A 13,917-nucleotide genomic window follows, 5' to 3' on the forward strand; every position below is an offset into this window, starting at 1 on the left:
CATGCGGAGTATTAAAATAAAAAAAAAACCGGCGGGAATGTTGTTGCGAACCTAATATTTTACAGAACTCAGAAGCTGCTCTTAAGAGATTTTTTTCCTCAAATTCAGAACTTCGAATCCGTATGAGTCAGTGTTTTCCAGAGTTGAAGTCTTTGAGTAATGAACCTAACCCCTAAAGCGAGAGAAGCTCGAAGACACCTAAGGCGAATCTCTAGGGGAAGACTTAAAGGCGTCACCCTACGAATCTGCAAAGGTACGGATTTCCGGTGGAGTATTCGTATACGGGGTCGTAGATTATGGGGAGAAGGGTGATTCCGTCCATTTCTTCCTAATTGCCGTAGAAAACGGCCCGGAAGATGCGGCTTCGAGCGTTCCGGTGTGCTGTTTTCTACAACGAGTTCGATTGGAGCGCGCCAGCCTTGTGTACACGCCGGCTCTATGCCTCTAATCTACTATGCCATATACGAACACTCCACCTGAAATCCGTACCACCTCAGATTCGTGGGGTGATGCCTTTAAAGGAAAAGGTTTCACCAATTTCCGTGGTCTATGAAAAGTTAACCATCACAAACTGGACAGAGACAATTGAGAACAAGCAAATTAATCTGTGAAAATAGGGAGTTCATTTAGAAGTGGCTAAGAACAGAAGCAATAGAATGAAAAAAAAAAACTAAAAATATGACTAGGTGGTGCTAATATTCTTTTGTTGAACTCCAATGAGTCGGAGAACAGAAATAATCGCACCGCTTAGCTGGAAAAGGAACAAGGATGAAAGAAGAAGAAAAAAAAACGCTTTAGAGACGCGGAGAGCAAGTTAGAAATTCTATTGAGAATCCACCTTCCACTTCCGTCGCCACGTACTATACTAATGAAATTTGAGCAGGACATTACAAGAATTGCAAACATACGGGTACGAGTTAGAGTTCAGTATTCAAGTACAGGTATCTCGAGAAAAAGAACATCTAAAACATTACGGACTCAAAATAGTCCTGGATTTTGAAAGGTACAAATATCAGCTGTAAAGTGTAGGTAAAGTGTATAGGTATTCAATATCAATCAAACAAATTGATATTCCTCTGCGTTCACAAAAATGTACGTTTCATTCGGCACAAGCATGGATTAGGAATGACAACGAGTTGGAGCTGAACATTTTATGAAGGGGTGAAAGTAAACTGAGGTATTGCGATGGAAAACCATAGGGAAGGTTTTTTTTGTACAGAATTAAAGTGTAGGATACCTACGCTCAGTTCCTCAGAGAAGCCACATTGATATGTCTTTGGAGCATACAAAAATCTCTTAAGTTACTTGGTTCACGCTTGAGTCAGTGGTGTTTTCTAAGGCATATGATACAAAAGGAATGGATCCGCACACAAAAAATGCAGCAGAAGCATTCTACACGCGCCTCTGTATGTGCGAGATACGCCTTCACGTACCGTGCATGCCTCGAGACATCCCTTGCGCTGCGTTAGATTTCGGATACGAGCACAGCTAAGGTTATACTCATCGTATCACGGAACTGACGTAGCTGGGAGGTTAGTGAGAAAATAGAGTGTTTGGGGTGGACAAGCTTCAAACAACGCATCGTAAGAGTTGCGACGGTGACGCCATGGGTGGCATGGGCAAGCCGCTAGCGTGACAGAGCTTGAGAGGAGCGATGGATACGCTGCAGCACATGAAATTATCATAGTACTTCTTCACTATCCTTTCACCTTAAATTCCTTCGGAAAGGCCTTGATTAGGAGAGATACGCATAGGAGAGGTTGATGTTTTCTTTTACGTTGTATGTTCGAAAAAAAGGCAGTGGTAAGGGTACAGTCTTAGCAAAACCTTTGTATATCGTATTGGATTTTGAAAGTAAAGTTGCAAACTTGCAGCGAAGTATTGGTAATATTGGACGAAAGGTCGTGAATAGAAGTAGACGAAGGACATATAGTGGCCAAGACAGGGACATAAATAGTAACTTCTGGAAATCATCAGTAAAATAAATTAGTACGACCGCTCAACAAAAAGAACGATGAATAATATGATCTCTGAATGTTCCAATTCTTGAAATAGCTTAAAACGTGCTGTAAATTGAAAAGTTGCTTTTCTCAGTTGAAAATTTGCCTCATTGTGGGTGAAATGAATTTTTTAGGTATCTGATCAAGGATGGGTGGAAATTGTTACTAGTGGTGAAATTCAGCGACGCAACTAAAATGGTTAGTTTTCGGTTCTCAGTCTGATTTTTGAAATTGAAATGAGAATGGCCCATACCTCCAGGAACTCGTACTGCACGCCTTCGCCCGCTTCTCTGCACCAGTTGTCGATTTGCTTCCCGAAGCTGTCAAAGTCCACGGTAGGCGGGACTCGTATGTCAAAGTCTGAAATCCACAACCTCCAATTTCGGAAATATCCACTGAAAAACAAACAGCTCACAAGCGGTATATTTCTCGGGTAGAACATTCACTTGGACTCCACCCTCAATGATTGTTAAGTTGAGGGTTGTGACATCTCCAAGTGTCTTTTTGGGATCTTCTTCAAGAATTTTTTTCTGTTCCTCTCGAAAACTCAAGGTTTTATTGATCATCTTTTGCTAGAAATAAAGTTACGTAGCAGATTTTAAAAGGTGAATTACTTTGTGCATAGTCTTAAATATTTTTTCTTTTACTATTAAAAAGAAAACTTAATCCAAAGAGAGGATTTTTTGAAATCAACACCATTCAATAGATGTCTTCCTCCCGATTAAAAACATCCAATTGATATTTGAAGAAATTTTCGATAAATCACAAAAAAAGAGCTGTTTGTAAAATCACATGAGAAGTTTTTATCTTTACAAGTTCAAAACTGACCGCAGCTGAGACATATTATAGAAAAATTAGAACAATTCATAGGACAAAGACTTTTCTCCACTGTGTTGTGCGGAAGGAAGGAAAATCTAATTTGTTAACGATTTACGAACTATAACTATAATAAGTAACGTAAAACATTGGAGTTGCAACTTCAGCTAAAAAAACCAGAAACTTCAATCGCGCTAGAAAATCGAGAGACAAATCATCAAACAACAAATAGTTTCCGTGCAGATTTTGCAAGAAGATAATTTTTAAGCTACTAATGTCAATCGTTCCCGGAGTTGAAACCTGTTACTTTAGTCAATTTCTCAACATCTTCAAAGGTGCGGTATTACAGCTGTGAGATGAATCAAATTGTTCGCGTTAGTATGTAGATTACAAATATGTACTTATCATTTTACTTCTCGAAAAATATATTTACGTCAAAATGTCAATATGTCCTTGGACGCTCAATTACGTCGGACTCACCCTTGGCTATGTGTAGCCGCAAGTAATTTTTTCAAAAAGTATTTTAGTGGAAGGTTTTAAGAGTTCTAATTATATCCAATCGATAGAGCACATAATTATGAATAGAATGATGCCCAGATGTAATCATAGAAATCCAAGTGATTCGAGTTATGAAGAAAAAACGGGGAAAAAAACGCGAATACGCGTTTTTTGTTTTCTGGCGAAGAATTACCGTGCCTGCTGTAGAATGATGTGCTAGCGTGAAATGATGTGAACGTCATCATCGAGTTGATAAATACTCTGATTCCATTTTCAGGTTTCATGTGCCAAATCGACGTCTTTGGCCCCATCCAACCCCGTTTCATTGATTTCTGGCGCCGGCGCATCAACTCTCACTCTTTTCTGGTGAAAGTAGTTCACGCAGCAGTTCTCCTGAACCTTCAATGAAACATGTCGATGCAAGTATACGCACGCTGTACGAATAGTCCTCATTCTAATTCCCCTTCTTTTTAACGGGCCCGTAAGTGCATCGAATATATCCAATACATGGAATTTATTAAATGCAACAGGCATGTGGGTGTAATTAAGTTTCATACATCCTCAACTGTTTGTGGTGCGCACGTTGCCCCTGTCACTTCTTTAAAACTCCTACTACAATGTATGACAGCTCGCAGATCAGAGCCAGAGGCTATCGACTTTCATCACGCGCTTTTGACTATAGACGATGTCGATAGATCGTGTAAAAATTCGTGAATAGTCACCGACCAAGGGATACAACAGCGTACGTCATCGTGTCGTGACGTAGAGGGGCATTTATCACCTCAACGGTCGCCATAGTCAGGTTACGAACCAACTGCGAAGTTCTGAGCTTTCGATGGGAGTTCTGTATTCGCTAATTATACTCTTTACCCCTTATCCCATCCAATCAGCTATAATTGGATCAAAAGGAGCGTAGCGGTTAGGGTCTAGCGAGGATCCATTTTTTTCTGCAGTTCGCTATGATCCTATCTCGATTTCAATCGCTTTCTCCCTCCGCTCCGCTTCGCGCGCAGCCGCTTTCGCAACTGCACGGCGCTTCAGGTCGTTTTGACCCGACTATAAACTCCCGACTATAAAAGTTAGGAACTTATAGCAACTATGGGAAAACTATGGGAACTCTTGAAATTTTTTTAAAACTTCTTTCGGTCCTGATTCAGAATTAAATGCGACTACAGTAACTTCTGCGCTGTTCAATTGCAAATATATGGTAGCGTCAAAACGACATGAAGCACGTACGGGCTACGCGGCTTCTCTAGAGGCGCTTCGGTGGGGCGTAGTGGCTAGGGACGTGGTGAAACCCTTGCTGGCACCGCCTACCGCTGCAGTTTGCGGCGGTCCCAACTCGGTCCCAACTGCTGCCTCTCCGCACCGTTTTGAGCACGTACGCAAATGCACCACAACTACACTCGTGACTCATGTCGTTTGGCCTTATTATATATCACTGCGTCTTGATCGATGCTTCGGATTTTCTGGTGAGGACAACCATGAAATAATCCCTGTGTAAAGATCAGAGGCAATGTCTCCTACAACATTTTTTGATGTTAGGATCACCGATTTCTCAAAAAATGGTGGCTTAGGCGTGAGTCAAAGCGAGTTTATTAAATTCACTGTATATGTTATCAATTCTGCTATAAAAGTTAAAGTACATAAATAACTGTAACAGATTATTTTACAATCGATCAATGCTATCCAAAAGCTTTATCTTTTTCTCACTATATTCTATACAATGCTCCAAAATCCATCTAGATTTTTTTTTTGCAAATTTTAACTTGAAATCTCCAACCAGTGTCTTTCAAGGAACACGATAGAATACGACATGGAGTGCATCGCTGGAGAATAGTAAACTAAACAGTGCGTATATTTCATCCGTCCATGTTAAGAAGGCGGTGGTCCAACAGTCCCGGGAGTCAGTGAGACTGCTCAATTTGTTTTCCTTTTAGAGTTTTTGCGTGGTAAGCTTAGAACGATATCGAGCCTTGGCAAGGATAGAGTATGAGGGGATATGCAAAACATCAGAATCCTCGAACAATTTTTAGGCCTTTCCTAAAGACGAGTTTGTCAAAACGTTAGGCACTTAAGGAAGTTCACCAAAATCTCGTTGGAACAACAAGAAAAAATAAATTCAGAATAGCGTTGGCGATAGCTTGGTTCACCCTCTATATAGCACCCATCCGGGTCAGAAACACCACCCTCCCACTTCCCCCGATGTGTGTTCGCGATGTAAAGGTTACCTGTATAAGAATGTTCTGAAAATGAAAAGTTACTCACCAATTTCTCTGCAGCAGTGTTTGGGATGAATTTTGATCCGTGCCCTGGAGATCCGGTGCATGTGACTTTAAGCCCTTAAAGGATGTAGATTTGGAGAGCATATTACTTCTATTGGCTTAAGATGCTCCTCCCATGAGGACCTGGGACCTTAGTCATCTCAGCAGTCCGGCTGCAAGAGTCGGAGGTCCCGCTTCAAAGCAACCTTCAGCTCCACTCGAGCGCAGTCGCTTACGCAATTACGGCATATACTAACTTTTAGGTGGTTCATCTTCTTTTCATCTTCTTTTGGGCTTCCGTTTCTTACTGTAATGTGTAGCTAACAATTCTCCTGTATTTTGATATGGACTCTCACTAGCTGTGTTAAGCTCAGAAGATAGGTGACAAGATCACAAACAAGAGTTAGAAATAAAGTCGATAGAAAATAATTTGGAGGAAGATGCCGTAAAAAATAGTTTATTATTTATTCAATTTTGATTATTTGTGTAAGTTATTTGATCCATTCTTGTCACACATGTATTACGTTTTGGATGAGAATTTCAATTAAAGGCATCACCCCACGAATCTGAGGTGGTGCAGATTTCAGGTGGAGTATTCTATGTGGTAGAGTGATTCCGTCCATTTCTTCTAATTGCCGTAAAAACGGCCCGGAAGATATGGCTTCTTCGTTTTGGGCACCATTTTGTACAGGGTTCGATTGGCGGCCAGTCTTGTGCGGCGCCGCATCTTCCGGGCCGTTTTTTACGGCAATTAGGAAGAAATGGACGGAATCACCTCCCTCTCCGTAGTCTCCCATCTCGTATACGAATACTCCACCTAAAATCTGCACCACCTCAGATTCGTGGGGTGATGCCTTTAAGTCAGCGTTACACTCACACCATGGACATCTTTCAGCGTAGAAGACGTTGTACTGGTTTGTTTCGCTTGCAATCCCTTCATCCAAAACGAATCCAATATTCAACTGCTCGAACTCGTCCATTTGACAAAATCGTGCCATTCCCTCCTCACCCGCAATTTCCTCATCTGCAGGACTCCTTCAGTGCGATGAACAGAATTTTTCTTTGAAGGGAAAATCACCTGCTCCCCACAGAATGTGGATGGTTCTGAGCCATTGCTTCCTTCCTCGTTGAAAATGCCTCCTGATCGCCTCAACATATTGCGAACCAACACACTTCATATCTTGAGCCCCTCTCGCATATATGTCGCCGTTCTCATCCTTGTGGGCAGCGTATGGATCGTACTTCCATTGATCCTGTGGAAGAACCGAATCACTACTTTGCTGAATTGGAATAGGAACGAATGTTGTTGCTTCTTCTTATAAATTCAATTATAACGAAATAACTCGTAGTTATATTATCGAGCGCTCCAGAAAGATCTGCCTAGATCATAATGCAACGATTTTTAATAATTGTCTACTCAGGGCGGGGACTTAACCCAAGTATGTGTCCAGAAGTCTCAACTGCAGCAGCTTTAATCTATAATATTTTGGCTCCTAGTATCCATGCCTGGGCGCTAAGAATATTATTAGCTCTAGTCTCGATTTAATAACGTTAGCATAGGTTTAGTAGTTTCAGTCACAAATTCCTGTAGCTTTAGCTAAGAGCCGAGCTAAAGCTACCGTAGCTTAAAGACAGCATACCAAAAAATTGGCAGTGTTTGGGATTTTTCCACGAGAAGACAGGGACATGTTTTGTAGATCACGAGTATGAGCGCGATCACTCTCCAGCCCCTATAATTGTCCTGAGAACGGCGTAGGAAACGTCTTTATCGATAGAATCTTCCTGCGAGGTACCTAACAACAGGTCACGTATGCGAGCGCTCGCGGCCGAGTCTGCCAATTGTGAGGGTCGGCAGTCCACTGTCCGCTCGCTCGAAAGGGCGACGCACATGTGCTCACATACGCATACGTGATACGTTTTTGTGTGTCTCGTAGGAAGATTCTACCAACGAGGTCGTTTCCCAATCCGTTTTTCGAGACAGTTAGGGGGAATTCAGTGTAATGGCGTCTATATTCCCAATTTACACTTCTTATCCCGAAGTTCAACGTGAATTCCCAACAAGAACTAAATTCAACAAGAAGTTCATTTTTGTTTTCGAAGGAAGTTTTCATTCTAACTTTTAGGGGCTTTCAAGGTTTTCAAACCTATCAGTTTCACGAGTTTAGCGGAAATCAGCTTACATTTGGGGTTTTTAAAAGTACAGAGCTACACTTTTGCACTTTAGTGTCAGCTTGGGGTCTCGTTATCCGCAATAAAATGTGCATGAATTTAGGACAGCTGATACTGTCCCCTCTAGATTCTAACGGCTGCGCTTCGCCACACCGCCAGGCGCTTACACAACTCGAGCTCAGCCGCTTACGCAACTGCACTCTTCTTCATGTTTTTTTTTACCTTTCTATACCTTAAATGTCGGGACGACGTCGGTATGCGAATAAAGTACGAGCGATGAGAGTTCCGGTCGTGTGCCAGGAATTGTCATGATGACAAAGAACTTCCCGGGAGCAGTCTGCAATATAAAACTACAGTAGCGACTACGGTAATCATTTTATTTTTATGCACACTTAAAGTTACCGATATGAAGATTATAGATACAGAAGAAACTCACCTCGACTGCACGTCGTTGTACTGGTAGCTCGTCTGCTAGCTTGAAGAGAAATGTCTTACAGGCAGCTGAGATTAACGAAATTACCGGTTTACAGAACTAGAAAAATTTGTAGAATTTGTTTGTATTTACATCCCAAATTGAGCAAAGCTAATGGACTAGAAAAAGCTCATTGGAACGAAAGATTCTCTGTAGGGTTTTTTAAAAATCTTTATTTAGATGGTTCATTATTAGAGAGGGAAACACTACTTTTCTATTTGATCTCTAAATATAGTCTTTTCCGCTGTAGGAACAAATTCGAATTTGGTTTGACGCAAATATTTGAGCGCAAACATTTTTGAATCCATAATTCTAGATAGCGATAGGAAAACAATTTTTCACTGATCCTGTAGAGAGTTCACCATAATTCGGATTGGGCTGTTCCGTGTTCACTCGTAAATACTCGCGGAACTTTGTCACAGCGATGTCTTCCATACCAGATCTGGAGATGCAATTCGAGTTTGTATCTGAGCAAGAATATTACCATAGTATTTCTACTGAAACACCGTCACAAGAGGAAAATCCGTGAGAAAAAATTGACAGAAGTCTAACAAACGTGTTTTAGAATCGATACGTTGATAAGAGTTTGGTTTGGGAAATGAAAGTAACTCTAAAATAAGCATGCTATCTCGAAATCTCCTATGTTCGCAACCTTCTTTAAATCTGGTGCCGTTTCCGCCATAATACACAGCAAGCCTCTCGCGCGCGTGCACTCAGCCCGAAATTGTCAAAAAAAAAACTGCTCATCGTACAAAAAACAATAAGCAGATTTTTTTTGTGGTTTTTGACTTGATCTTTTTGTGTGCATTTCTTTAAAGAGACAAAGTTTAGAGTATATGACGTTTACCTAGGCTTTCGATGAAAGGAACTGCCGCAAGTCTAAAGGCTGAAAACTAGAAAATGGACGTTGTTGAGAAAAGATACGGTTAAGGATGTAGATTGCGAACATGAGAGTGTTTACGCTCAATTTCCCTTAATCGTCCTGAAAAACGGCGTGAAAAGGGACCTTGCTGTACGAATTTTCCTACGAAGCACCTTATAACGCGCCACTGCACACGCACCGCGTGTGCGACCGAAGGAGTGATAATACTAGAGATTTCCTCATTGGCCTATTCAAATAAAACCAATGCTCTGGAGGATTGTTTGTGCAGAAAGGCCGTTTATCTGGGTGGTTTTTATTACGATTAGGCGGAACTGAAATATTAACACGGTCATATTACCAATTTACACTCATAAAATTGTCTTATTGTGGAAATATCCCCCAGTTTTGTTGTAAACCGCCTTTGAATTTCAATCGCCTCCAGATTAATGTTCAGATCCAGGATACAAAAGGATTTCGGTTGTAAGTGAACGTGACTGAAAGTGCACTTCGGAGCTGCATGCTTCAATAATTGAAGACCGAATAGAAGCGATCAAAAATATGAGGGTGAGCTACTGATAGGCGGGAAAAGATGCGGCTATCTTATCAGTTGTACAGTGACCATGACATACGTTCTTCCATCGTTTGTAATGGGAAACGAGAACATCTTTAGCAGCGTGAAGATCCGGAGACTATCTTGGGCACACGTATAAAAATTCAGTTTACACAAAAGAATCATGCCCCGCAAGAATAAATGAGAAATAAAAAGGAAATAAAAAACCAAAACTGATTACACGGTGTTTTTGAGAATGTGTCAAGTGGTTGGCACTGACTAATAAATCAACGGGTCAGCTGATCATCACTCAAAATGCGAAAAAACAACAACAAGCAAGCTTTGATAATCAGAAGAAATCCAACTGTTCAGCATGAGAAGCACAGTGTTCTAAACAGTCAGTTGTTGTCTGTTATGTTTTAGTGTTCAATTGCTCAGATTCCATACATAGATGGCTTTTCTTCACTGATCGTTTTCACTCCAGGTTCGTTTTCATTCATTCTCATCATGTAATCTTCATCCAGAAGGTCATCCTGTGTTTTATCTTTTCCAGTTCATTTCAATATCTCTTCCAAAAAACAACCGAACACTATCTTTATTTTGTCTTTCCACCTGCTTCTATGAGCTGGAAGTCGAGGAAGATGACGGATGCCCTCGTTGTCGCACAGGATGAACACGCCTTCGAGCGTAATTTTTTCTTTCCATTTGGCATACCGATCCTGTAATACTCATTGTATGTGTCATTGTTTATATTGAACGTTGTTTATATTTCGTATGAAGTGTTGGCAATTAATTAAAGTAAGAAAAAGGTCATTTTATTGATTGATTTTCCATAAAGATTCTCTCTGCGTCTTATGTTTTCCAAGAGTTGGTAGTCGAAGGTACTAGTGTTGTTGTCGAAGAAAAATGTAGTACTATTTTTCTAAGTTCTCATTTAATGGTTCGAAACCGAATCAGGGCCAATGGGGTTCTTCATCTCTCCGGGATCGATAAATTGGCACCAGATTTGTCCGGTAGGATAAGAACACTGCTTGATACATCGGTTACACCTCAGAAGTCATTGCATGCTTTCATAAACTATTCTGAATTGAAGTGAACGCATTGCAGCATCTCAAACTGACTGATTAACGCTGACACTTTATCCTTTTAATTTTCTCCATACTTTACACAACTACTTTGTTTTTTTTCTTGTAGATTATGAGAAGTGCACACAACATCTACCTTGGGCATTCTGCAGGACTACTAAACGAAACTCTTGGGCACATGGGCGATACCTTTTGCGGGTGGAACACAATCATATGAAAATTTTCCCTAGGTTAGGTGCATCACACAGATGAAATACATGCACGGTTTTTGTAGTTTGGCACTGAGGATTTTCAGCCGAGAAGCGACTAAATCCCGCAGCAGGACTCGTTTGCATCGAGTTTGCGCCGGGAAATCAACAAATAATTCTGTATAACGCGGTTGGTTGGGGACAAGAAGACGGTTTTGTTTCCATCTTGTTTATCCTTACACGAGTGAATACAGTAGCGTGCAAAACTTAAGTATGAAATAGGTGAAGCAACATAACATATTGACAGCACAGTGTGAGAAGGCGGCAGTTCGTTTGCAGAGGTCTCATAGCCCTGCAAGGAAAGCTCCAAGTCTTTGGATAGGGTACACTTACCGATTAACGTTAATATGATAGTGTACTCCTTCCCCATGTGCGTATTTTCAGTGGCACATTCGGCCCTGACTTCATTGGCATGGATGACAATGTGAAACCGCATCTAAAAGCACTAACAGACATGGGGTCCTCCTTGCTTGTTGCACAATGTAACGGTCGTCTGTTGCTGTAGTTGACCGTGCTCGATCACCAGCTCTCTTTCCTGAGGCAGTGTATGTTGGTGGTTCGGAACGCTCCCCATGCATGTGAAACAATGCTGTGAGCAACACTAAAGTCCTGGGCTACAGTTGTCACACTTCCTTTTTCCAGTTTGTCGTTGACTCTTCCCCGTGTGAAGTCATTCAAAATGTTGTCTCCGGACAAAGTTGTAATGAGGAACACCATCACAGTGCACCGTCACTGCTCGCTGATTGACACACACTGTCTTCTTCCGTTCTTTTAGCCTCCTTTTGTAGCGGGACTAACCCTATTTGGCGCCATTGTCACACTGACTTCATGCCATGTGACCTCCAGCTTTTTGTGCATTTATGGGAGACCTCTGGCGTATTTTCATTCAGTTCAACCGAGTTATTAACTTGTTATTTTACTATGCCTATCTCGTCTTTAAGTTTTGCATACCAGTGCACATCGGATGCAGGATCTGAATGTCTAAAAGGTGGTTTTCACGACCGGTGGTTGCAGCGCAGTCGTTAGGTTCGGCTGTGACTGAAGAATCGATGGTTCGAAACCGAAGTAGTGCCAGTTGGGTTCTTCATCTCTTTGAGGTGAATAAACTGGTATCATAATTGTTTGGGAAGATGATTTAATCTTTGACTTAAACGGCTGGCTGATGTCATCGCCTGACGTAATTCCGCATCTTCGTCGAGATGTGCCGTCCTTGAACCTAGCTCTGCTCTCAATCTTCTGCGAGAGCTTGAAAAGAATCAATTCATTCGTTGTTACTCCATATCCTCCGGAACCTTACGTCTCATTTGAACTGCCAATCTTTGCCGACTGTCCTCAAGTCTCCACTCACCATCTCAGTTCAGAACTTTGGCCAGTGGTCTTTTCCATCTTGAATCCGACAAACTTGTTGAAGAAGGCGATTGTTATTGTGCTCTTTAGTGTTATGGCCAAACAAGCAGAGACGATTTTTTGCAGCCACTTTCGATGGAGGTGTAAGATACCTTCCATGTGTCATCGGGCGATACACCACATCGACTTCTGCGTGAAGATCTTCATTGCGTCTTCATGGCCGCCTTCTAAGCTTCCCTTCAAGTGCAAGCAAGACTCTCCATCACTGTAGGCGGTGTTGCTCAAATTTTCCATAGGTACATCGTGATGGGGCAAATTGCGGATAGGTAGACTCGCAGCTTGGCTTCGTTGGTGATAGTGATGTACCAGTGACATTTCGTTAAGGAGGTCATTGTATAGCCTCAGCGCACCTTTGGTGATTATCCTTCTTGTAGTTGCCGTCGTTCTTCAGCACATAGCCTTGGTAACAGAACTCATTGAAGAAGAGTTTGATCGCTACTGCATTCATCATGATTCCCGTTTGAAGTCTCTCATCTGCTTGCACTTTTCAGGGCGCAGATGCGATCATTCATTTTTGCGGTCTTTTTGCAGCTGGCAACGCAACTGCTTTCTCAGCTCAACTCCTTTCCTGGCTGAAATCGACAGTGCTGCGAGCGGTGCATGTAGAATTATACGTGGGTTTTGTTTCCGCAGATGCAAAAGAAAACTTCTTCCGCGGCAATAGAATTGTGAGCATTTCCCTTACAGCTTCCTGGATGCACTTTGTGGAAAATCCGCATCGCTGAGCTTCTTCCTGGTCCGTATTCTCCATTATGAATAGACACACATAGGCGGGATTTCGTTCTGCATTCTTCAGATCTTTCAAATCTGTCGTGTCGATTTTCGGATGAAGGCGAACTCCTCGGTTTCTTTCGTGGAACAGTATCCCGAAGCTGAGAAGAACTGGGGATGGTCAGAGTCGATTGTGACGCCCCAAACAGCTCTAGATTTTCGAATATCCCACTGAGAAATATTCCTCGTCAAAAGCTAGTCGACTGAAGCTTGAGAGTTTTCATCTTCCGCCTGCGCTGCTCTTTGGGTGTCAAAAGGTTAACCATTGCCACATAAGCTGATAGCGTCGAGGATTCCTCTTAAAGGAGGAAGCGATGATGAGGCCGGTATGTTTACATAAATCGACCAGACCATTGCCGTTATCCGACGTGCCCTGCACTGGATAACAAAATTTTCCTAGCACATCGGATTATAGTTCGAGTCCCATCTTTGCGTAGACATCGACTCCGACCATGAACACGTCATGGCTGAATATTTCAGATGTCAGCGCACTGAGTTACCCATAAAACGCGTCTTTATCGTTTTCAGTGGTTTCCGGGCAGGTGCATAGGCACTTACGATTCGAAGTATTCCAGTCCTTTAGTTTGGTTTAGTTTAGTTTAATCTTTTGTGATGCTGCAGTCGTACAAAGGCGCATCTATTCGACGTTCATCCAAATTCCTCCACCACGTTGTTGTAGTCGTTCCTCACTGCTATTGCAATAACTATCTTCTTTTCATTAGCATCGCTGCAGTAGGTAGTGTAGTTTTCGACACGGAAGACGGGCCGATCTCTG

The 13,917-nt window shown here is 41.9% G+C and overlaps 2 protein-coding genes across 6 annotated transcripts; both read right to left on the bottom strand.

The window, feature by feature from the left end:
• Positions 1 to 682: 682 nt before the first annotated feature.
• Positions 683 to 8,654, bottom strand: RB195_001134 (uncharacterized protein; the record flags this gene model as incomplete). Of its 5 annotated transcripts, XM_064197770.1 has the most annotated exons (9): positions 683 to 751; positions 2,254 to 2,360; positions 2,416 to 2,572; positions 5,583 to 5,656; positions 6,456 to 6,602; positions 6,657 to 6,858; positions 7,980 to 8,084; positions 8,184 to 8,248; positions 8,582 to 8,654. In XM_064197770.1, the coding sequence occupies 9 exons, from the start codon at positions 8,652 to 8,654 to the stop codon at positions 683 to 685; spliced, it is 999 nt and encodes a 332-aa protein (XP_064053651.1). The 5 variants fall into 5 exon arrangements, with proteins under 5 accessions (XP_064053651.1, XP_064053652.1, XP_064053653.1 ...); XM_064197772.1 differs by lacking the exon at positions 683 to 751 and having other exon boundaries at positions 2,200 to 2,360; XM_064197773.1 differs by lacking the exons at positions 683 to 751; positions 2,254 to 2,360; positions 2,416 to 2,572 and adding an exon at positions 4,715 to 4,837.
• A 1,482-nt stretch (positions 8,655 to 10,136) lies between these two features.
• RB195_001135 (uncharacterized protein) lies at positions 10,137 to 12,822 on the bottom strand (the record flags this gene model as incomplete). The annotated part of the gene is made up of 4 exons (XM_064197775.1): positions 10,137 to 10,164; positions 10,244 to 10,350; positions 12,367 to 12,523; positions 12,722 to 12,822. The coding sequence occupies 4 exons, from the start codon at positions 12,820 to 12,822 to the stop codon at positions 10,137 to 10,139; spliced, it is 393 nt and encodes a 130-aa protein (XP_064053656.1).
• Between the last annotated feature and the right edge of the window lie 1,095 nt (positions 12,823 to 13,917).

Source organism: Necator americanus, chromosome IV, assembly GCF_031761385.1.
Source record: "Necator americanus strain Aroian chromosome IV, whole genome shotgun sequence".
Taxonomy (NCBI): Eukaryota; Metazoa; Nematoda; class Chromadorea; order Rhabditida; family Ancylostomatidae; genus Necator; species Necator americanus.